The 25,523-nt window shown below is 39.9% G+C and overlaps 1 protein-coding gene across 2 annotated transcripts in view; it reads right to left on the bottom strand.

The window, feature by feature from the left end:
- LOC149289888 (striatin-like) overlaps window positions 1-25,043 on the bottom strand; it is a 45,317-nt gene extending 20,274 nt beyond the window's left edge. For both annotated transcript variants that reach the window (XM_089490112.1, XM_089490115.1), the window contains exons 1-3: window positions 24,762-25,043; window positions 3,302-3,405; window positions 1,760-1,833 (exon numbers count right to left, since the gene is read on the bottom strand). In XM_089490112.1, coding sequence (XP_089346238.1) covers window positions 1,760-1,833; window positions 3,302-3,405; window positions 24,762-25,043 — 460 coding nt within the window. The remainder of the gene's footprint in view (window positions 1-1,759; window positions 1,834-3,301; window positions 3,406-24,761) is intronic.
- Between the last annotated feature and the right edge of the window lie 480 nt (window positions 25,044-25,523).

Below are 25,523 nucleotides of genomic sequence, written 5' to 3'. Positions count from 1 at the left end.
CCGCCTGTGTTTGTCACTTGTTATTTAGCTCGAAACCCCATTGAGCACTGCAGAGGAATGCGATAACGTTATAAATAACCACCGCGAGTCGCTCGGGGGTTGCCTGGGTGATTCTAGAAGTCTGTACTGTAAATAGCAGGAATCAGCTGCCGCAAAATGTGCATTTCATCTGAAAACGAGGGTTTCTATGATCGGTCTCTCTCATTAGGATATCGTAAGGTTTCGGACTTTAGCAAAAGGAAGTTTGCTTTCACAGATGCGTATGATTTAAGTTGCTGAAAAGGTTACGATGCTGCACCATACAGGGACATGATGATGTGTGGTGCTTTTCCCTCTTGTGTCACTTTAAATGCTAATCTCAACAATGCGACTCTTAAAAAGGCTCAACTATATTAATTTATGAACCGACAAAAATGACCGTATTTATCAGCATATAACACGCACCCTCCCCAGGACCGGAAGTGAGGGAGACATGGCTGCAGATCGTGCAGCTCTAGGATTCATCGGCATATAACACGCAGGTAGGGTTTCAGCTTCGTATTTTAGTTATAAAAGTGCGTGTTATACACCGATAAATACGGTATATGTAAAATGATATAATATATATATATATATACACATATCTCCAGTTAAGTTCTTTACATTATATCCTCTCTCTCCTTGCATTGTCTGCCTGAATCAAGTCAACAACTTACACTGCAGCTGTGATATGCAGTTTTTTAAGTATATGACAGAAGTGTTGCTTTATATGTCGTTTCCCTTTTTGCAAAGCATAGAGGGACAAATCGTTATACAGACATTCTGTTTCCCCAATCTCCGCAGCTAATTGCATCGCAGGAGATACTGTGCATGGAACGCACCACCTGCCCGGCAGCACACATGCACACACACTCGTCATCCACTGCTTGCTCAGCCCCCCCCCGCCCCACTGATTTCTTTACTGCCAGAAACTGACTGCGTCTAGTAGCCAAAACTGTCTCCAATAGCAGACAGCGGAGGGGGCAGAATACTGCAGATATCTACAGATGGTGAGGGGGGGGGGGGGGGGTATTTTTTTTTCCTTTAAAGAGGTAGAGGATGTACAGATGCATAGTGTTTTTTGCAGTGTGCGTGTATATACATACACACATATATACACACACACAAGAAGAAGTGACAGCACTTGATCTTGTCGATGCATGCTAGGCAGGTTAGGGGGGAGTCATTAAAGGGAAGGGAGCGTAGTAGCCTTATGCTCCTTGGGAACAGAGGAGAATCAAATTTGCTGATGTGACTTTTGTTTTCACAAAAAAAATAAATTATTGGGGACCCTTTGTTGTAGACTTTACGTTTCAGAAAAGTAATAATTCAGTATCTAGACAAAGAGCAGTCTAATGTTTGCCACTTGTCTAGGCCATCCAGTTAACGCAACTTTTTTTTTTTTTTTTCAACTGGTTTTCCACAAACACGTCTTTTCGTTGTAGAAATGCTTCCTTCCTGTGTTTTGTAGCAGTTAATTGTCAGTTTTGAAGATCGTCTGTCTTTGTGGATTGCTTTTTTTTTTTAGAACAAGAAAGCACCAGAGATTTCAATGGTTAAGTTATTGGGGGGGGGGGGGGCTTCTATCTAAGCAAAAATGTCAAATACTAAAACAGGGTATTATACATTATAATACATATAAAAGACAGGGAAATATTACAAGTGGTTTGAAAATGTTATTCTGAAACAATCTACCTCTTAGTATTGAGCATACAAAAATATAAAAAAAAAACCCACATACCTGAATCATAGTTTGGTGGCTTCATATCTCCCTGATTTAATTCAGTTCCGTATTTCAGCTTGTGATATTTTGCCCTGGGGAGCGGGGAAGAAGAGACACTCTTGGTCACGACCGCCATGACAGAAAGAAAGGTTTTTTTATTTCTACAACTAGACTACTGTAATGCACAATGACTAGGATTCTACCGGCATCAAGTTACTTAGAAATAGTTATTTTATATTTTTAGTGTAACGTACACGTTATCAGCATTGTATCCAAGCTTTTAGTAAGGCTGTCAAACAGTTGAAGACAATATCTTATTAGGCCAAAATTACAGAAATCTTCAGGACTTCAGCGGTCTTTTCTTCAGATGAACGTTACCTTTAATGGGCCAATATAAAAAAAAAAAAAAAAAAAGATGCATCGACCTTCAACTAAAGACTCAATTGTCTATTACGCCAATGTGGCTATATCTAGTTTTTCCCTATTGGGGTTGTAGCCTGGCATTATATCGTGAGTGGGTACGTTTTTTCAAAAGCGTATGACCAGTTAGAGTTCTCCAAGCTCTACCAGACAGTCACGCTCCATGGATTGTATCCTAGTGGTGATCCTAGACGAGTTCCAGTTTAAACAGGAGGACATATGAAAATCTTTAAATCAAAGTGTATATTTTGCAGAAATGTGGACACTTGTTATTGTATTCACAGAACGTGCAAACTTTTACTGTCATTCACACAAGTAGTAGTATGCCGGGTAGGTGTGATACCAAGAGAAGGAGATAAGGCGGCATAAAAACACATCCAGCATCCCTGCATGCATTAAATACTCCAAAAATGCTTTACACGCAGCTGGGTTATAACATGAATTATATAGAAGCATATAATTTGATTGTAGAATCATTTGGCCCATCTAGTGCCAGAATGAAGATTCAAATCTTAAAGGGACAGGACAGGCATCATATACCCTTTTGTCCCTTCGGTACGATTCTCCTTTCCATATTTGATGTACCCAAATTACACGTCGTTTTGAAAATAGGACTACAAAAAACATTTATCACACATGCTAATAAGTACAAGAAAAAAAATCCTATGGAAAATTTTAAACATTTCTGAACGATGACCCAATTAGAACAGCAATGGCAAAGCACAACACAGTTACATCAGCTTACTAAATAGTCTAAACAACAAAACGTCAGACTCGTTCACTAAACTCACTATGCATTATAGAAGGCAATCCCTGGCTATTTACTTGTTTATTTAGTTCAAGAAATATCACTGATTTAATGTAGGGCCATCCAGGCTATTATTGGACCAGATGAAGCTCAAGTAGGGTTGGTCCTTCGCATCAGAGCATGAGGCCAGGGAGATAAAACTGCAACACTCTTGCTTGTGTCCTCTGGCAAATAAACCGTTCTTGGACACCGTGATTTATTGATGAAAAGCTAACGTTTCAAACATTGGTATCACAGCACTTGTGAGGACTTTATGAGCAGCTGATTGATAAACGCTTTTAGGCATGAAGTCAACTTAAACACCCTCACAAGCCTATCTGAAGATCACTCACCTTTCCTGCTTTAAAGCATACTCCAACATTTTTATTCTTCTCACTAGATCTTTCTTTAAGTTCTCTTGTCCTTTTCTTTCTCCTTGCAGGAAGGCTATTTGTGCCTGAAAACAAGAAAAAAGTACCAAAATTAAAGAAAGATTTGCACAAAGATTCAGAGATAAAAATAGACCGATATTTACAAAGCAGGACCGTGACTACAGAATACAACCGACTGGTCCATCATGTACATAACTAGAATTATTGAATTTCTTTACTGTGTTTACCTGTAATATGAGAGAATACAGCACAGAGTGGTGTGATATTTAATGACCCATTAGGAATAAATGCATGTTCCAGATTTACTTCATAGATATCAGATACCACGCATTCAAGAAACCTCAACGAATACCTGATTTTTTTCCCTCCTTTTCTTAAAATGCAAAAATGTTATACTTGTAATGACATGTGTAACGCCATATCTATACAATGACTGCAAAATCATTACACCTTACAGAATGCTACCAAAGCCATTCAGAATAGTTAAATTGCTGGGCCATGAATGCAAAACTCCAGCCTTCGAGGGCCATAAACAGTTTTTGGACACCCCAGCACAAGCACCTCAGTTACAAATTCACGAACAGACTAGTTTTCATGTAGCGGTCCATATAACTCCTGACCTGTTTGCGGCCTTTGAGTTGTGTATGGCCGACTGCTGGAGATTTTGCCTCTCAGAGTATCAAGTGCAGGCCCTTGGAGCAGAAGAGACAACAGAAGCATTCGCAAAACAGAACAGACTCCAAGCGCATTGTGATTAAGAGAACACATTTTAGTAACGCAAGTGAGGTTTAGGTTTAAAACAAATGAGAAAAGTAAAACCGGGTTTTCAAACAACGTGATGTCACGTGACTTCATACCTTTACATCCTTAAGCAGGGGCATTTGGTAACACACAAATAGGAAGTAATTTCATAACGAAACGGGTCAAGTAAAGTGGACGGCAGTGGGAAAATGGCTTCTGTGTCATAAAAGACAAGCTTCCAAATAAATAAAAAATGTCCCACTGTTACAGAATCGCTAGTATATTTTTTAAACAAAGATCAACTTACCGCAAGACTTTTAGCAACAACTCAGATTTAAGATTTTGAAAAAACGTCTTTAGCTCCTCTGCCTTTTGTCGTGTTATGCCGTTATTCTCCAAATAGCATTACGGTATGATACCTAAAAATGTTTCGCTACACAGCAAAGCCGTACGATTTATCTTCATGTGATCTAAATTAGATTCTTACTCAACACCATCCTACTCTGATTCACACTTGAAAAGAACAAGTTGACAGTGGAATGGCTGACATTTCTGCAACCAAACCTTTATGTTCACCATAATCTTTTTTTAATTATTAAAACTAGGAGATATATATATATCTATCTATCTATCTATCTATATATATATATATATATATATATATATATATATATATATACCGTATTGGCTCGAATATAGGCCGCACTTTTTTCCCAAACTTTGTCTTTAAAGTGGGGGTGCGGCCTATATTCGGGGTCTAGCGCCGGGCAGGCAGCGGGGTTAGGATACAGATCCCCCGCAGCGATACAGGGGACCTGCATCCTACTCCCCGATACGCTTAGAAAGCCTCCCCTGCCAGCACTTTCCACGGGGGGGTGCCGGCGCGGGAGGTTGTCTAAGCGCATCGTGCGGATGGTCACCGGCTGCGGAGGTTGTTTACCCGCATCGCCGCAGCCGGTGACCGTCCGCACGATGCGTTTTACCTCTGCCCCCAAGACTTACCAGAGCAGACTCCCGGGTGTCTTGTGGGGGCCGGCGGGGGACATCTACGCAACACGCGTATACAACAGCTGAGTGCCGGCACCGGAAGATGTATACGCGTATTGCGTAGATGTCCCCCGCCGGCCCCGCAAGTCACCCGGGAGTCTCCTCTGGTAAGTTGGGGGGGGGCAGAGTGGCAGCATATCTTGGGGGGGGGGGGGGGGACACACAGAGTGGCAGCATGTTTTTTGGTGCTTTTTTAAAGAAAAAAACTTTTTCTTTAAAAAAGCACCAAACTTTTAGGGTGCAGCCTATATCCGAGCCAATACGGTATATATATATACATACATACATACATACATACAAGTGCAATGCTTATTTTTGCTGCCCTTGAGAACGGAGAACAGGACGAGTGAGGCACCCAACTGGGTAAAGTGATGGCACAAATCACATTTCTGGTCAGGAATGATTTTAGATATAATATATATTTATAAAATATTAGGTAAGTTAATTGTATTTGTTTCTATAAAGAAGTAAAAAAAAGTAAACGTAGCCACAGTAGACACATCTACAACCAAACCAACACTGTAGTAAAGTTCATAGGAGCCTTTCCAAGACCAAGTTCTTCTTGACAAATACTTTTTTCTTTTGCTTACTAAGCCTAGACAAGGAAGAGATGCTCATAATTTATTGGGGTGCACTTAAAGCCAAGCACCTCTGACAAGAAAAATGAGTCTGTGTATGGTGGAAAAAGGCCCTACAAATGTTCTTAAATAGGGAACATTTCCTAGTAAGAAAGCAAAAATGTATGGAATTGCAGGATCTGGGGAGTCCATGGAGACCATTGAATGGGCAGAATCGGCCACCTCAATTTGGAAGGACTGGGCGGAATTCAAGTAGTATTTAGAAACCAGATTAATTTAATGACAAGCCAAGAAGAAATACCTCAACAGAGACCAACCCAAAGTCTCACAAAACATTAGGTGCCAGCAGTAATAAAAGCCGTGGCTACCTGGGTTTACCCAACCATGTTTGTTAATACATAATCTCCAGTGATATTTTTAAACACTTTCTGAAAACATAGTTCCGCTTCTGTAAAACTAAAGTAGAATAGGAATCGTAGACACTGTGGTTTCGACCAAAGACATTTCCAACAGGAAACAAATTACTGGCTAATGTGTGCATTAATACTTAAAAGCTGGTATGACGAACAAGATAGTCTAATTTTAAGCACAGATTTTTTCTGAGAGCCTTTGTATGTTTACACAGGCCCTATTCATGCAGCATTCTTCAAATACTTTGTCAAAGTAGAAGATAACTAATGAGAGCATTCTTTGAATTGTGGATGTTTTTAAGTCTGACTCTTCTTTTTCTAATTGAACTTCAAATTAATTTTAATAATGTTACGCATCTCCGAAATCATGGATAAACGGATGTTACAGCCACAACTACCTGTATCTATAAAAGGAAATTTTGGGGTAAAATTTGGAACAGGATTTTTTTTTTTTACGTATGGCAAGCCACATGGCACTTTTAAGCAGCCCACACATACAATGTGTTTTGAAGAAAAGAAACTCTGACCAATCGCTTAAAAGATTTGTCATTATTGGCCACCTTCTGGCAGCAAAGGAAGCGCTATGAAGTGCTCGGAAGGATGTTGATCCTCCGGTAAGCGAATAATTTAACAACTTAACAAGAGTTGTCAGGTGGCCCCCAACTCTAAAGCCACAGTGCTGGATGAAAAAAAGATCACAAAATATCCAACCGGCGTTTATGGCATTTGCAGGAGTGCGGTGCCCTAAAATATGGCAGCCTATTTTACTCGCACAACCTGTACACACTAACAGGGCAGGAATGCATCGCAGTGCCAGAAAACCTCAGCTCTACAATATGGTTGCACAATGGTGCACTTTTTCTGACTGAAACATTTGTAAAAAGTTATTTGGTTACCTTGTCTATCACGGTGTGGCTGTCACAATGTCACCATAACATTACCAAATTCCCGCTTTTTATTTATTGCCCTTTACAATTGCTGCCTATGTTTGGGAGAAGACATGTTGTGCTCATGGAAATCTATAGGACACACACATTTATATATTATATATATGTACATACTTTTCTTTCTTCTTTGCTTCCCTCTGGGAATCTTGTAGAACATCACTGTTTGCTTAGGTCAGCTGTTGGGAGTTTAGTGGGGACATCATGGCATGTAAGAGTCACATGTTAGCCCATCTCGGCCAATCAGCTGACGCAGTTAATTTGGTAAGACAGGCACTGCTGTGAGTGACTCTCTGCAAGCAGGGGTTGACAGTCACAGAGAAAGCAGCGTGCAACTTAACCTTACATGCTGCTTTTTCAAAAATCGAAGCCAGTTATATTTAAAGGGGGACTTCCAACATTTTGGATTACTGGTAAGGCATTAAATGTTTTCAAAAGTATTGTGCCATTTTCTTTATGAAAAACAGTTCTAACTTTTGCACAATATAATGTTTTCAGAAAGCTACATATTAGCCATTACTGTGTGTTCCAAGCTCTGTTGACCACTTTGGGTGATTCAGACTAAGCCACCCTCTTTAACCCACACGTTGACAATATGGCGTAGGTCTATTGACAAAAGGATTGCCTTGGGTAAACACAGAACTTCCTTAGCAATTCCATAGAGGAACCAGCTTACTGTTTGTGCAGGGAAAGTCAACCTAAATATCTCATCACTGACAACAATGGCAGTATTCAGGTCTGAAGACATTTGAATAAAATCTGTATATTACTGTACTTTAGGCTCATATTTGTCCTTTAAGGTTTAGAGAACCTGTAATATAGCAATAGCAGTCCTCACGAACACATTTTTCCTTTTATACAGCGCGTATATTCTTCCTTATCTGTAAAGGGTTCAATTCCTGGCAAATAATGGAACAATTGGCATTGTGCACAGCAAGCAATTCTGGTGCAAAGTTGTTAAAAGCAAAGCATTCATAAACAATGTAGTATTGGTGGAAAGGCTACCAAAAACTGAGGATTTAAGGCAGATTAACCCAAAAGTTAAGGACTCGCCCGCAAAAAGCAAGGATTACCTGCCCCAAGACGGCCTAGAACACTTGGAAACATCTTGTCCCCTGTTTCAGGCACCCAATGTGGACATAGCCTGTATGTGCTGCAATCACATGGAACTCACTAAGACCTGACCTTCCACAGCAACAGGAATACAATGTGATCTAAAACCATATTAAAATGGAACTCTGAGCGTAACTTTTGTTATCTAAGTTATTACGTGCAGTGTATGCCTATTACAGTATGTAAGTAGTACAAGCATGCCCCTGAAATCACTGAACACCAAAGTATTAGAAGGAAAATGTTAAATTGCGTTGTAAAGGTGGGTACAGACAATGCTGGTTATGCCAAAGGGAGGTCTTTTGGCTCTTTTAACCGAGTACCCAGAAGCCTGTTGACTTAAACTAGGAATGGGACGTGAGATATTTTTTTTAGCATCCTATTTAAGTACCAACGAAGACCTCCCCTTGTCATGCTATACAAGAATCTATTATATTATAGCTTTTGGAGACTTATTTATGGTTGTTTTTTTCATTATTATTTGTTAACTCTTTCTTTGCTGCTGTTGGTGAGTAGTAAAGGAAGATATGCAAAATAGGAAGCCTCCTGTCTAAAATAAAAGTTCCGTTTCACATTACGATCAAATGCTGTATGATTCTTGGAGCAGGAAATCCTTCCATTTTGCAGGGAAGTCCTACTGAATATTTATATATGCCGCCGATGGTTGGGTCTGGGAACCCATGGCGACTACATAGTCAATTACATGCCCTACTTCATTTGGTTTTGTAGATTAATCCAAAAGGCTAAAATAATTTAGCTGAGGCAACTGAAAACCAGGTCCAAGGCCAGAAGATATTTGCTCTATGGTCATTCCACCCATTGATTGCTCCACTTTTACTACTACCTAAACATTACAACAATCTTGTAAGGGGTGTATTGAGCAATATTGTTTTTGGCTCTTCCCTGGACACCACTGGTTAATGGAATATATACCTATTTCCAGTATTGTTCTAGGGAAGAGTCCATATGACATCCAGAGGTAATCACAAAAAAGGGGTATAAAGGACCTACATGATTTAATGCCAACTTTGCCCTCACATTAGCTAGCAAAGCATGTGGCAGCAAACTGTTGGGGACCATTAAATATTAACCTTAAACGTATATTTGATCAAGGACAAAAAGGCAGACCATTGCAATATATTCTTAGATTACTTCAAGGAAGAAACATTTGGTGCCGGCACTTGAGAGGCCATCTTACTCTTGCAGTCATTAGTATTTGTCAGGTATAAATATCACTGTCTCCGTTCACAAGTTGCAGAAAAAAAACTGCCTGAAACAGAATATTAAAAAGCAATTATATAGCAACTTGCATGAAGCTGCATAGTTATGGATACAAATTACTTTCTGGTTATTCAAGCTATGAAAAAAAAAAAAAAAAATGTTTTTTTTTTTATGGTGGATTTAGGAGACCATAAATGTGACGTTCTAAAAATACACTAACAAAATGTCAAGTCAAAAAAGATTAGCTAGACCTTTTCAGACTCATTCTTTAGGTGGTTACACTTTCATAAAAGCATTATATATTCAATAACAGACAATGAAACCTCACTGTAACAGAAAAACAGATAATGAACGTTGTACAGAGACACACATAAGGTCCATATAGAATAAGCCTGGCAAACAAGTTAAAGGAGGACGTCGCATTTAGCCTTGTGTTACTTTGTACACCAGTATAATGTAAACTTACCAAGTGTCTTAAGGACAATATGAGATATTGTACGGTAGGTACATTAATAGCCAATAGTGAGACATGGTTCTAATACTGGTGGACTTTGCCCAATACAGTTAAGAGTTTGAAATTATGGATGGGTTAGTAGAGCGTGGCATGCCCAGCGTTCAAGACTAACGCAGCGCAATTTTCTTTTTTCTTTTAGACTGAAAGGGAAAAGAGTAACTGATGTCCTTGCTGTAAAATATGTAGAATAGAGGCACAAGAAGTTAATAGTGCTTAAACAAAAATGTACAATTTTACTTTCTTGGGCATAACGCAAATTATGTTACAATGGGTTAAAACCAGATTTAAACGATGCTAGAGACTAAAACAGATCTGTTGCTTTAACCCCTTCGTGACAAAGGCTGATTTTACTTTTGGTACCCTTTGTGACAATGGCCGTTTTAACATTTCTGCGCTGCTCGTGTTTAGCTGTAATTTTCTTCTTTCCCGTTTACTGAACCCACACACATTATGTATTGTTTTTTTCAGGACAAGAAGGGCTTTCTTTAGATGACATTGTTTTGATTGTATCATATTATTTACTATTAAAAAAAGTATAAAATATGGTGAAAAATTTAGAAAAAAATGACTGTTTCTAACTTTTAGTTGAAAAATCTTTTACTCGTCTATAAAAGGTAATGAAAAAACCTGCTAAATAGATTCTACTATTTGTCCTGAGTTTAGAAATACCCAATGTTTTTATGTTTTTTTGCTTTTTTCTACACATTATGGGGCAAAAAGTACAGGTAGCGTTTTGCTATTTCAAAGCCATTTTTCCCAAATCTGGTAATTCTTCCCCCCATGTGCCATTTCGGGTATATTTGAAGCCGGCCAATGCAATTTACCCCATCAAGTCATATATTTTTGAAAACTAGACAGCCCAGGGTATTCCAAATGGTAGTATTTTAACCCTTTTCAAGCACTAGTTCTACCATCAGCCTTTGTCAAACTTTATGGTAGTAATTTTTTTTGCATTTGTTTTTTCACACACATTTTACTTCAGGTATGAATAAACAGGTTCCGTTATATGTCAGTATCATAAAACACCCCAATATGTGTTTAGCAACATCTGAGTACAGCGATACCTCACATGAATGATTTTGCCTGGCTGTTTGGGGGCAAAAGGGCCACATTTGGGGCATGCGCATTTTCAATGTTGAACTTTGGCGTTTGGCGATCAACTGCCCATGCCCTATTTGGTACATCTTTGAGCCGGGCCATTTCAGTATGCCCAATAAAGCCATATATTTTTGAAAACTAGACACCCCAGGGTATTTCAAATGCTAGTATTTTAACTCTTTCCATGCACCATATCTACCACCAGTCTTTGTCAAACTTTGTGGTAGTCATTTTTTTGCATTTGTTTTGTCACACACATTTTACTTCAGGTACGAATTAAAAGGTCCTCGTATATGTCACTATCACAAAACACCCCAATATGTGTTCAGCAACATCTCATGAGTACAGCGATACCTCACATGAATGATTTTGCCTGGCTGTTTGGGGGCAAAAGGGCCACATTTGGGACATGCGCATTTTTCAATGTTGAACTTTGGCATTTGGGGATCCACTGCCCATGCCCTATTTGGTACATCTTTCAGCAATTTCAGTGTGCCCAACGAAACCATACATTTTTGAAAACTAGACACACCAGGGTATTTTAACTCTTTGCATGCACACATTTTACCAACAGAATTTTTTCAAAGTTTGCAGTAGTATTCTTTTGTGTGTATTTTTCCCACACACACCTATGTAATGTATGAATTTACAGCTCCTGGTATATGCCGCTGTCACACGACACCCCAATATGTGTTCAGCAACATCTCCTGAGTACAGTGATACCCCACGTGCATGGGTTTGTCATTTTTTTGGGGAACTAAAAGGCCACATTTGGTACGTGTGCATTTTTCTAATTGGAAATTAGATGTGTGGCCATCCTTCCCCTCGTGTTAATTGGGACATTGTTGAACCCGGCCAATTCAATTTACCCCATCAAATCGTACATTTTTTAAAAGTAGACACCCCATGGGCATTTAATATGCCAATATTTTAACTCTTTCCATGCGAGAATTGTTTTAAGCTAATGTGCTAATTTTAGGACTTGCTCACAAAAATATATGTTTTATATATATATATATATATATATATTTTTTTTTTATTTTTTTTTTGCCTTTTCTTAAAAAAAATGTAATAATTTTTCAACTTGAAGGTTCCCCTGATAGTGACATCAGTGGGAAATTATTTTTACATTTTACTGTTTTTTTAAAAAAAAATTCTAATTATTAATTTTATTTTATTTTTTAATTTATTTTTACTAATCACACTGTGATTAGAAAGCTGGGCTCCATCGACTTGCATGGTTGAATGCAGTACCTGTATTCAACCTGCAAGTGGAGCCCGAGTTCTCTAGAGGGTCTGGAGACCGTCTAGCGAACTTTTTCATCTTTATTTTTTTTTTTTCCCGGGCCGCTGCCATCTTGCTGATGGCGAAGATCACCGGCAGCTGCGGCTGTGACCGCTCTCCGGAGCGGTCACAGTCCATCCAGAGGTAAGTGTTTGGTGTCGCTGGATGCCTCCTGATCGAGGCATTCCAGCGACACCATTTAAGTTTAGGAGGCGATCGTCGATCGCCTCCTAAACGCTTTTAAAACTGGCGTCCGCCGCCATACAATGTATGGCGGTTGTTGACGCCCCGGGGAGGGGCCAGACATGGCCCCTGGTGCTGATCGTGGCGTTGCTGAATGCCTCGAGGTCGAGGCATTACAGCAACGCCGTTTGGGTGCAGAAAGCGAACGTAGATCGCTTTCTTCACCCGTTTAAAGACGTGCCGGTTCTGGCACGTCATTTGTCGTAAACTACTTGTTTTTCCGTGTCGTGCCAGAACCGGCAATTGTCATTAAGGGGTTAAGGGGAAGGAATAGCAATATTCTGAAGGCATCAGTTAGGCCAAGTGTTTGATGGCCTTATTGAGCTAGAAACACAGATCATTTCGTTTACAGGCATATCCCCCATTAACATACACATTGGGTTCCAGAGCATGTATGCAAAACAAAAAAAAAAGGGGACTTAAAGAGAAGACGTGTTGGCGTTATGCCATTATTTCCGTTCTCATGAAGCGAACGTACATAAACAGCGACATGGTTCTGCTGCAACTATGACCTTATTATGCACAAGTGTCCTGTACCTCCTGCTGAGTTCTCCTGGAGTGCTGCACATGCTCAATCATAAAAAAAACTGGGATGTGTGGGTCATTCATGTGCTCCCAATGATTCCCAATGATTCCAAGGGCAGGATTCAGGGGCACCAGCCTTTCAACACTTGTCTATACCAATGACATATTAGACAGGCCGATGTGCCATCAACACGCAAGGCATCTGGTCGATTATACAACGGCTAAAAATTAACCTACACAAAATGAATAATGCCATAGAAGACAGCCAACAAAATATATATATTATATCTTAAATACAGTACTATAGACAGTAATATTGGTTATTGGAATATTTTTATTCTAATAAAATTCCCTTAACTGTAGATCTGGGTGACTCCCAGCGCAAACACCACACTGTGCTGAGGGTCCAACTAGGTCATTTACACCGAGCTATAATACCGTTTACTACAGGCAGCATCATAAGGAGCCGACGTGTTAGTTATTTATATTCATGTGTGTGCCATCTAGGCTTTAACAAACTAAAAGCGACCGATTATAATAAGCGTGGTAACTGCTGTCTATTCTCAAAGGTCCCTTAACCTCAGTTTGTAGCCAATTTTAATAAGCCAGTGTTTAGCGCTTCCAGTCTCGGACCTTTCAATGAAATGAACAAAGTGGAGGAACAGATTCATTAAAAGCAAAGAATGCACTATGTTTGCAAACATGCCCGTCCAGATTGTTGGATCTGAACCAGGAAGGTCACATCAATTCCAAGCATGTTGTAATGGAGGCCGAGTCATAAAATAGAAATGAAAGGAATTCAGGAGTGCGAGTTCAACACCACAATAAGATTAGTCATAAGGCACTCACTGCGGCTCTGACTTCTACTGACATGTTTGCTGGGCGCTGGCTCGTTAAAGATAAAGTATTGCCTAAATCATGATGAACGTCGATCACAGCATTCCCTATGCTAAATCGCACAAATTAAAGCAAGTAATCCGATGAAAGCTACTATAACTTATATGATGGTCCTGTATAAATCAATAAAGGGTGTACAACGGGTGAAGAGGACATAAGGAGTACAGCACACGTTACATTTTGGAGCCAACACCCTGACATAATATACAATAGACTTATCAAAAAAAAGATACAGGAAGTAGCAAGTCACAAGCTGCCTCTCCGTATTTGTGCATAACAATGGTTCACGTACTATATTGCGTATTGTCCATGTGTTTGGTCTGGGGTTAATCTAGAAGGTGACAGTTGCTCTCTAATAAGATAATTGCAGGGGTGCGGTGGACACGTCGGTTATTGCAAATCCTGCAATTTGAAGTAATAGGTCACTTTTTAAAATCGCCCACACCAGCCTAATAGTTGCCAAAATCCTGTTCGTGCAGAGGCTTGTGCAAGTTATCTACACCCAAAACATGAGCAATCGTATTCATCAATGTGCAGGACATGTTCATTTACGGGAGAAAAGATTAGCTGGCATCTCAGGTTAGGCAGGTAGTAATGGGATCATACGTTTCAGAAAAGTCAAGTCTGCGGAACAGTTATGCAAATATATTGTTAATTCCCAGCCAGATAATACATAGAACCCTACCTCCCTCCTCTCCACACCCATTACCAACGTGCTCAACCTGAGTGACCCAGCTCAACCGACACTACAGAGAGGGCGGTGAGATTCTCACTGGAGAATACAGCTCCTATTTATTATCATTAAGGGAGATTTATCATGATGCATGTAAGAAATTTCAAGTAAATGCATAAGCCTTGATAAGTCTTGGCAGTTCTTGCTAATTCTCAGTGGAAGCCGGTTTCAGGCTGGCAGTTTCTTATTTTGATCCGTAACCAGCAATGCAAAAAGCCATTTATTGAGTGAGAAGGTCAGAAACCTGTTGAGTAACAGTATGGAAGCCCAGCTGTAAAGTGACAGAGTATAATACGAGCTGAGTTATTTAGTCATTTATATAGCGCCATCATATTCCACAGACCTATATAGCGTGTAAACAAGACCTAACAAGTAGCGTATCGCATAACTATTTGGACTTACAGAAGAAAAAAGGGTGAGGGCCCTGTTCAGTCAGTCTAGAAGGAAGTACATAAACCAGTGAAATATGACTGGCTAAAGAAACATTCATATCTATGGAAATATCTATACATATTCATATACCCGTCTATCATGCATCTATAATCATTTCTCAGCCGGTGGTACTTTTGACTCGGGGGCATTTTAGTTCTTGCTTAACTTCAGACATTAATGGAATTTCATGGGAAATCATGATTTGGCAAAGAAAAAATAAAAATAGCATGTGTGGCCCTTTGTTATAAGGAAGGTTGAGAAACCCTGTTCTGGATGGCAGTATTGTTTCAACGTCAAACTCATTTTGCGCATAACAAAGGGTTAAAAGGGCAGATTGCTGCAATTGTAAAGCCCTCCCCTGGTGTCTTGTTCTAACATTCCTCCTTAGATGAGCTGTGAACACGCAAGTACCATATATACTCTCCCTGTTTACACATTTACAGAACATAGGCACGTTTCTCGGAATCTCAAGGAAACGTGAAATACTCCGGGTACTCGAGTTCCTCTACATTCCCAAAATAGCAGTGAAGACATTGTGGGATACGGGGTACTGTAAAGGTCAGGAAACAAAACAACCCCCGCCCCCCCCAAAACTATATCTGTCACTTTTCTCCAATACTGCACTTCATTGCACTCAATTCTCCCAAACTGAAATCATATAAACCAGAAGCAAAAATGCTTCATGACAAATGCAAGAATGCGGGGGTCTTATGTAGGTCAAATTCTTTATCAAATTTATACTCGGCGAGGGGGGTTAAACTAAATCCCAAGGCATCCATGGAGCTTCAGACTTGCTCATCTTTCCATCACACAATATCATCTGCCATCTTAACTATGAATTAAACATATTGTGCGCTCACAAAGGCAGCACTGATAGAGAAGGTTATAAACAATTTACAGGACAGCTTGTAAAATTCTTCTCCGTGTGAAAATCAAGACATTTATCATCGAGTGATATTATCCTTCGACGCGTATCATTGACAAGTTTTCCAATGCACCTGCTTAACAAGTCATTTGTCTTCTATTTAAACATTAACATGCGTGTTCTTCTAACCACTAATGTAAGACCGAGAAGCTTGATTTAAAGAAATGATGTTGCGCGGTGCCTGAAGAACTCTCACGTGAGACACCATGTGGGAGAACGAAGGGTTGGTGGCCTATGCAGCCCAAACGAACGTTGTTGTAGCACGCACAAGACTTCTCTTATTTTTGTATGCCCACGGCTCAAGGGGTGCTTCCAGATGGCGGCTATGCTACCATGTGCTGCCCGCTTCCTATAATCCAGCATGAGTCAGTCAACATACATTTTGGCAGTACAGGCAAGGGTAGTTTCAATAAATGGTGTTGGGTTCTTCTGACCCACAGCAAGGGTCTGACAGCAGGTATGGACACCACTGGCACAACTGGCATCAAAGCTAGGCTAGATGGCAAATGTACGTTTCTGTGCCTTTCACTATAGAAACACGACTCAGTAAAAGAGGAGTGTTCATTAACTACATGACAACACGCAGAACTTCCCGCCAAACTGGTAAACGTGGAGCAAACAGCCAAACAATCAAATTCACCTTTATAGGTGATTATCAAAAAAAGAGTCTAAGAAATTTGAGGATAGTGCGGCAGTTATAGCAGTCATTCATATCCATTGAAGCAAGAGTTTCCAATTTTTCTCTTTTTTACCTTTAGCGATTGACAAAGCCACCCTCTGAATCACCCATGGTTATGCCATTCAAAAAGTTATACAGGTTTAATTATGCATTACGCTTTCAAGCAGGAGAACTTGCTATGGTTTGGCCCACTTTGTAACGTAATGGGAAATATTTGAACTGAAAATCATTGTCGTTTATCAGTTAAACATTATTGCAGCCCTGGGACTGATAGGTGGGCACCATTGCTTTGGGTCAGGGCTAAGACCCAAACCAACCTTTACAGTTATACTAAAGGGTATTCAGAAACCATTGCAAGCATCGATCCCGCACATTGACACTCGTACTACTAGGGGCGACAAATGTGTTTGTTCGCCTACCGTATATTGACATCGGTACAATAAGAAAGAAGCTAATGTAATATTTCAGCCAACGCTTCCCGCCTCTAACTTATATCGGGTTCGTTTACGAAGAAGTCAGAAGCAGACATATTTAATATTGCCAGCTTCATTTTTACTTGGTGCACCACATGATGCATTACACTATATCGAAGCAATAATTAAAAGTAAACATCCAAGGATGTTGAGCATGTAACAAAATTGGAAAGTACAATTACAATCAAAAGAAAAATGGATTTGGTTCCTGAAAGCAAAGGCTCTAGTTACACTAGGAGCAGGACATAGTTTTCATGGTATTAATGATAGCAGAAACTCATGAATCTTGTTAATGACTGGTTTAACATTATATATTAGATAATCTTTTAAAAGTAAGGTTTCTATTTAACTACATATTTCATCAACATAATTTAGACTGTAATATGAACAGCAGGTCAATCAAAAACAAAAGTGTAACATCACAAACGCATACAACCAACTCTCAAGCTGGAGAGAATGTAGAATTTTAGCAATAAAAGGTATAGAGTCTCACCACAAATTGACCAGAAATCCAGAAGAATGCTCAGAGTACCACATTATTCTGTATAACTTTCCGTGCTCGAGATACAGTTAGAGATCCCTTTAGATATTTTTACACAAATATAAACATCACGGGCCTTCTGAGTGAAACTGAAACCACTTCCCATGTCTAAACTTTACTGGCAAACTGAGGAAGCCAGCACATGAAGACATGTCTCATTTGAAAGTCAATGCCACAAGCAATGGCTACTTGTGAAGAGCTTCCTCATTCGGTTGTAGCACTTGAAAACGTTGGTTAGGAGGGTACTTGTGTAAAACATACAAGTGATTAAATCACTTTTTCTGAGATTTTCTGTGGCAAATATAACACATATATTCCTTATAAGCCATATTTTATTAATAGAAGCATATAAAAGGATGGTAGGAGCTCCCCATCAATCTGTTTAATTCCATATGAATCTACAAAAATACCTGGTCAGCTCCCATGCATCCTGACTTTGAAAGCATAAAGGAAATATGTATGGAAAATCATAATTCAAGAAGTCTTCACAAAAAAGAAAATATATTTTTGTATTTCCCCAAACCCATCTCTTCAAAATTTCTATGCAGAATACAGGGGTAAAAAGGGTACAGTTTTGGTCAACCCTTACAGTCGCTTATTAAAAACTAATTTTATTCTGTACTAATTTAAAAAAAGTTACGTATTTAAAAAAAATTCAGAAACATTAACCCCTTTAGTTTTTAGCTGGATGCAAGCGTTCGTGCTCATAAAGGGGGTGTGGGTTCATCTTCGCAAAAGATTTATAAATAGGTCTTTAGATATTAAAAATTATTACATTAAACAAGGCATGCAGCTGCTTAATTAACGTGCCTCTCATTTCTTTCTCGCCAAACAAAAGGCGGAACAATTCAGAGGCAAGAAATAATTAAAATGTTGCGTCTCAAAGCCCATGATAAATATTTCAGGCAAGGAACCAAAAAAAGCTTCATCTAAATCATATCTGCAAACACTAATCTTACAAAGAAACACCGAAGGCAATAACAAAAGGAAGCACAATCCCCTTAAAATATTACTCATAGCTGCTAAATCTTCGAGGAAGTTATAATACTAAAAATTAAAAAGGTAAAAATGATTGCTGGTGGCTGCACAAAGTGGGTTTCTTCTGTAGATTTCTCGTAGAAGCTGATGCTTCCTGTTTCCTCCCGTCAAGGATACAGACTCCATAAGCTTCCTGATCAGCGTGATACATCGGTGACATGTCATTAGCTGAACAGCTAGCAATGTCGACGCTTAGGGAAAATATAACTAATTCAGAAGGTTTAAAGGATTATTGATGATTTAAAAAACGCATTTTCTTAAAAAAAGCTGGAGGCGATTGCTCGGCTAAGTAATCGATGTTAGCCGAGGCAATGCGTGGGTCTTCACAATTGTATCTCTAAAACCTTTCCTTAGATTTCCAGGACATGATCAGGTCAAATCTAAACCGGTTTTTAGCAAATCTTTAAGATGAGAAGCAGCGTCAGAAAGACAGCCTCCATCAGAAATGGATTTCCACGGCCAAGCAGCTGCACAAAACATCAGCATGTAAAAAAAAAAAAAGTGAAGTGCTATAAAGCGCACCTGTACTGGACTCTGGAGCAGAAGTCTGATGAATTACGTTTCACCATATGACCATTCCACAAACCACTTAGGTTTGAGTGGATGCCAGGAGAATGCTACCTGCCTCACTGCATAGAGCCAACTGAAATTCTGATGGAAGAATAATGGTCTGGGGGTGTTCAGAGTTGTTCATCCTAAACCCTTTGTTCCAAGGAAGAAGCAGAATGCTACAGCATACAATGGTGGATCTCTACTTCCACCTTTGTGGCAATAGTTTAGGAAGATGTAGACAAAATGAAGCGCATTTGGATACGGGTTCAAAGACCAGGGTGGAAGAATGCGGCAGGCCTGCAGAGAGTCCTGGTCCTAACCAATGGAACACCTTGTAGAGGAACTGGACCACCCATAGAGAGCCAAGCCTAATCACCCAACACCACTGGCCAAGCATTGCTAAACGAAACAAAATCCCTGCAGCAATATGTCAACATTTAGCGGAAAGCCTTTACTGAGGGATTTATGTTGCCAGTGGATGTAAACTTAAAGCTTAAACCAGGATGGGTAGTGCCTGGAAGTTTATTTGAAAGAAATTGGAAGGGACAATTAGCAGCTAGCATATGCATTTGGTCTATTCCCCTATGACCCAGCTCTTTGGCTCGCAAGGGATGTGTTCTCCTGCTTGCACACACCGTACAATCACCGCCAGCAATATACTAAAGTATTTGCAAAGGACATCATTACATTTTCTTTGTTGTTGAGGTTACATGGGACCGTAAACTGTTCTCTCAATACAAATGACACAGCGTTCCAATCTTGGCCTATGCCAGTGGCACAATTATGGCAAAATATAGGGAACAAGCACAGGCCCATAATGATGTCTTTATTATCCTGATACACATGAGGCCAAGATTTATAACTCTCAACATATGGATAAAAACCCCAAAAATGTTCACGCGTCAGCATATTTAATAATATATATATATATATATATATATATATATATTATTAATCACTGAGCCCTCGTAGTGATGATCTGGACATTTGACCACATATCTTAAGTCAGGGCTCGACAAATCCCAGGCGCCAGGTCGCCATGGCGACAGAGAATTTTGTCCTGGCGCCTAGGTTTTGTCAGCCTCTTACATCCAGAAAAAATTGTGGATGTAAGAGGCTGAGTCACCACACGGGGGCGCTGCTGCTGCTACCTGCCCAGGAGTCTGGGCAGACAGCACTGCCACTCCGAGCCCGCCTCCGAGCCTGAGATCACTCCCATGGAGTGATCCTGTAGGCTGAAACCGCGGTTGCTGGAAAACCAGCAATCGTGTTTTCAGCTGCCACAGGCAGCTTCAGGGAAGGGGTTTGTGTGTTGATTGGGCCCCCACACAAGTGTGGGGACCTGACCCAACACCCCCCTGCTGCCTGATCGCTCCATGAGAGCGACAGTGCAGCGTAAACCCCTTCAATGCCACAATTGTGTATGACACATTCGTGGCATTGCAGGGGTTAACATTTGTCCCCACAAGCTTGTGGGGACTAAATATCAGTCAATGCTGTGCTCCAATGGAACATCAGCATCGAAAGAGTTAACAATAAAAAAAAAAAAACACAGCACTGACCTGAAAGTCCAGGGTGCTTCCAGGTCAAATGCTGTGAGTTTAGTAAGTGGGCTGATGATGATCTGATCACTCCTGACCAACTGTTAGTTTAAAAAAATCCTGGCTCCTAACTTTTTTACCTGGCGCCTAGAATCACAACAAATTTGTCAAGCCCTGTCTTAAGTTTATGTTTCATAAAAGGTATTTATCCAAAACTTAATTCACTGTGCATGCCCGATAAATATTTACCATGTTTAATAACTTTTTACATTTTATGCTTTAATTGCTGCCTTACCCCCAACATATCTGTGATAATTGCTTTAAACTAGGGGCTCAGGTGCAGTTGTTGGGACGGTATAGGGAGCGAGTTCCTATTTCCTACATATTCCTTTCCTTACAAGATTGAAAATATACACCGCAATCGTAAAATTGGTCTAGAGCCATCACACCACCTCCATATAACATAGAACGTATTACTTTCCAATAGTTTTTTTTTCTTTTACACAGTGGTTTGGACAAAAGTGGTACAAATGGGTATTTTTTATTTTAATAAAACACTTTATTGCTGCAGAATGATTTGAATTCTATGATCTTAAAGGTAGATTCATCACTTTTCCCCCCAAACATCTTAACACTTTAAAGACCTAATGTAACGGTGTTTACTGGTTACAATTACAATGTTGATTAAAAGTTAGGCTAAAAGTTGAACACACACACACACACATATATATATATATATATATATATATATATATATATATATATATACACACACACACACACACACACACACCGTATATAACATTTGTCAAGTACTATAATCTGACACCCCATGATTAATAAGGTTTTCACTGTATTAATTGCATGGTAATCTATATAAAAAAATCTATTAAGGTAATTTGTTGATTAAAGATTTTTATTATTAACTGAACCCTCCCATCATTCCAACTCATCTATATGTACATATATATATATCACAATGTGACAAGCATGGACAATTTCATAAGATAATTTGAAAGTTGCGTAATTATTCGTAAGCAGTCGGGTTATTTTTTTTTTTTAGGCGAGTGGATTTTCTTCCACGGGCGGCAATATAGTAAAAAGCTGTTTTTGTGCGGACGTCTTTATACATAACAAAAAGGAAATTCTCTCTCTCCTTCCGTCATGTGCATACAGGCTCAGTCATTGAGTGAACAGGGATAGGCACGAGTAATGTAACGTTCGGTCACAGAGGTATCCTTCAGCTAAGTAGGTGGAACCTGTTATACGCTGCATAACATTACCGGCCCCTATACTGCAAAATCTATCCAGCCCTGAACCTCTGTAACCTTTATATAGTCCTGAGGATTCAGACCTTAAGGGGGGGGGTTATACACGATATAGAATTGGCACATGCCAAACACAATCAGTAGTATTACTGAACAGAAACCTGGTGTTACTTCGGTCTGGAAAGAATTGGATCATTTGATAAAATAATAACATGTCTGGGTTGTGGCTCCTCTGCCTTCCGTTCCAACATTTCCTTGCAAGAGCACAAGTTGGAATCGTGCAGCCGCCTCGGTTTGTATGAATGCCCGTGATCCCGGAGCCGGAGCCCTGCGTGGTAACGAGTACAGAAGACGGTTCTGGAGCCGTGTCCTAATCGATCACCCCCCTCATATAACACGTAAAAAGTGAAATCATGTTGTGATCAGCACGGATAATACATGGGGAGAGGTGATCTCCCGTGCAACCTACATTTAATGGTTTAGTATACTTTATTGATAATTGTATTCTGCTTTGCCATATACTTCTATATACTAAGTTTGCCACTCAGGGTGGTACAATTCCCTCTATTAATGTTTATTCTATTATTTTTAGCCCTGTATGTTCTGCTTTTCTATAAAATCCATTTATAGTCCTCACTGTAACCGCTACACAACGTTGCCAAATGCAAGCAAACTGAATAAATTACAATTTTGCATTGTGATAATAGAGAGAATTCAGCCATTAAAACAAAACAGCTGTACTGCCAAGGTTTCCTCTTCAACACAACATGACCAGTAAATACTAACTCCTAAGTTCCAACAATAAAGTCAAAGATTACAAATATACAGAACAAAAATAAACCATCTACGGCCCTCCTCACAGTGAACGATACCATTCTGCGCCTATAAATGTATTTTATCAAAATGAAACCTAAAACACAAGCATAGAGGACACCCATTGCACGTTGTGTAAATTACCGTATTTGCTCGATTATAAGACGAGGTTTTTTTCAGAGCAAATGCTGAATTAACATTTACTGGTAAAACTTTTTTCCTATAGGGTCGTCTTATATTCAGGCTTTCTTTTTTTTTCTCCTAAATTAATATTCAGATTGGGGGGGTCGTCTTATAATCGAGCAAATACGGTATATAAATATATATATAGTGCATGAACTCCTAAGAGTGCGGAGATGACATCATAGCTACCCACTGTATTACCAAACATGTGAAAGGTTTGGACATGCTGTCTACAGATTCCCATTAACCAAGTTATTCTAATTTCTTAACCTATGCTGTGCTTAGCAAACCCAAGTTAAAAGACTTCTAAGGGTTAATATGTTTAATACACCTTCAAAAGGGCACCGATTATTCGCAAGTACAAGATAAGACCTCCAGGAACAAAACATTTTCAAGATTAAGTTCTATATTATACAGCGCACTAATGCACGCAAACTCATTCACGGCTATAATTTAACGAGCAAATAAAGCCTCAAGGTTTGACAAAGGATTTGTTTTATTTGTGAAGCCCGGAACACACTGAATGCAACATTTCTGATATAAAATCACCAAGAACACATGGTTTTTACTATATTCTCCAGTCTCAAGCACAGCCTTAAACTCAACGTGGATTAAACCCAACATATTTTATTATTATTATTTTTTTTTATTTTTTTTTTAAGACTCAAACTCTCATCAGTCCTTGGTCTCATTTTTGGATTGGGGATAGCCATATGCCTATAGCATGCCAATTAGCTCTCCGTATTAACCTCTACCCCCTCTGTTGGGAGGCTGTTCCACTTATCTACCACCCAGTGAGGCTTCCCTGCTGAGTTTGACATCAAACCTGTCAGGATACACCATTTAAGATCTCAGTAAATTACAGCTATTAATTAGGTTAGGTTCATATAAAACATTTGCCGGCTATGATACCATTCTCTGGGCGGACTTATGCATTTGATTCACATCTTATAAAGTTTGAAAGTAATGTTCCATCGCACGACTAACTGAATAAAAAAAAAATACAAATTTAATGTATCCAACATGCAATTAGGTGCTCGATATCCCTAATAAGAATGTATAAAAATGTATTTCAACTAACTATCGTTTAGCCATTGCCATTGAGCATCTAACCCCAACAATTCTCCCAAGTCTCACGCACCAGTCGTATATACATTTTAATACACAAAAATAACATAACATAATTAATGATCAAAGAAGAATGAAGCATTATTTACATGATATATACAGTGAATTTATTACATAGTCCTTAACACCTTTTTTTTCACGAATCCATTGCTTCCTTGATCCAGATAAACAAGCAATCTGACTCAAAGCATTCTGTTAACCCTTTACATTCACCCAGCCTTTATAGAAATAATGTAAATATAGATGTGATCGCTGCATAACTGATTAGCATTTAGCAAGAGATTATCTAACAATAGTTATTAGCAATAGTTTCACATCTATAAAGACTACAAATATTATGGATAATAAAGGCTATTGCCACATATTAAAGGCATCCTGTAATAAAAGCATCTGCCCCATATGTAAATGAGGGCTGATGAGAGGCAGTGAGCCCCATGAAGCCCGTCTCCCTCCCCCTCTCGCCACACGAGCAGTGGGCTCGCTGAGTGCCCATGACAGTTACCTGCAGCTCGGCCCTCTCCACCTCCCACTGCGCTCTCTCCACCTCGAAGCGGGCCCATTCATGCTGCAGGAAGTGCAAGATCCCCGGGATACTGTAATGGGCCCTCCCTGCCGCTCCGGTGTTACCGCCGCCACTTGCTCCACCAGTAGCCGAGGCCGCATCTCCGGGTCCGGCCTCAAATCCTTTACCCGTTCCCGTGGGCCCACCTGCACCTGCCGCGGCAGACAGCAGCGAGTTATTGTTGTTATTGAAGAACACGCCGGGACCCGCCTGCTCGTCCATGTCCGCCCTCGCAGCAGGGGCCGCGGTTAAAACCGAGCCGCCCCGCCACCGAAAGCACGGAACAGGAAGAATGAAAGGGCAGACAAGAAATGGCAAATGGCCGCCTCAGCGTCCACCACGGGAGCAATAGCTTAGGGGTGATTCCGGAATGCTCCCGTTACGTCACATACGTTCCATCCGCTCTCTCTACCCGCCGATGTAACCCGGACTCCGCTACCACCCACACTCGAAGACAAGCTGTTGCTAGTACTGCTCGCTGCCTGGGCGGGTCTCCTGCTTCTCTGACAGCGGCGCGATGACGTCACGTGCGACCAAAAGCCGTATAATGTTCGGAGCCGCCCTTACCGTCAGTCTTCCTGTGTGTATTTTTTTTAAACTAGCTTTATTGTTACCCTTTGCAGCACAATATCTGTGGATATAAATAGTAATTCAATATATTTTCGAAGTATCCCCGAGGCGACCCAAAACCCACTGTCCATT

Source organism: Sceloporus occidentalis, unplaced genomic scaffold (genome assembly GCF_023333645.1).
Source record: "Sceloporus occidentalis isolate IW3139 unplaced genomic scaffold, rSceOcc1.0.p SCAF_42, whole genome shotgun sequence".
Classification (NCBI taxonomy): Eukaryota; Metazoa; Chordata; class Lepidosauria; order Squamata; family Phrynosomatidae; genus Sceloporus; species Sceloporus occidentalis.
This window is presented reverse-complemented; position numbering and strand designations above follow the sequence as displayed.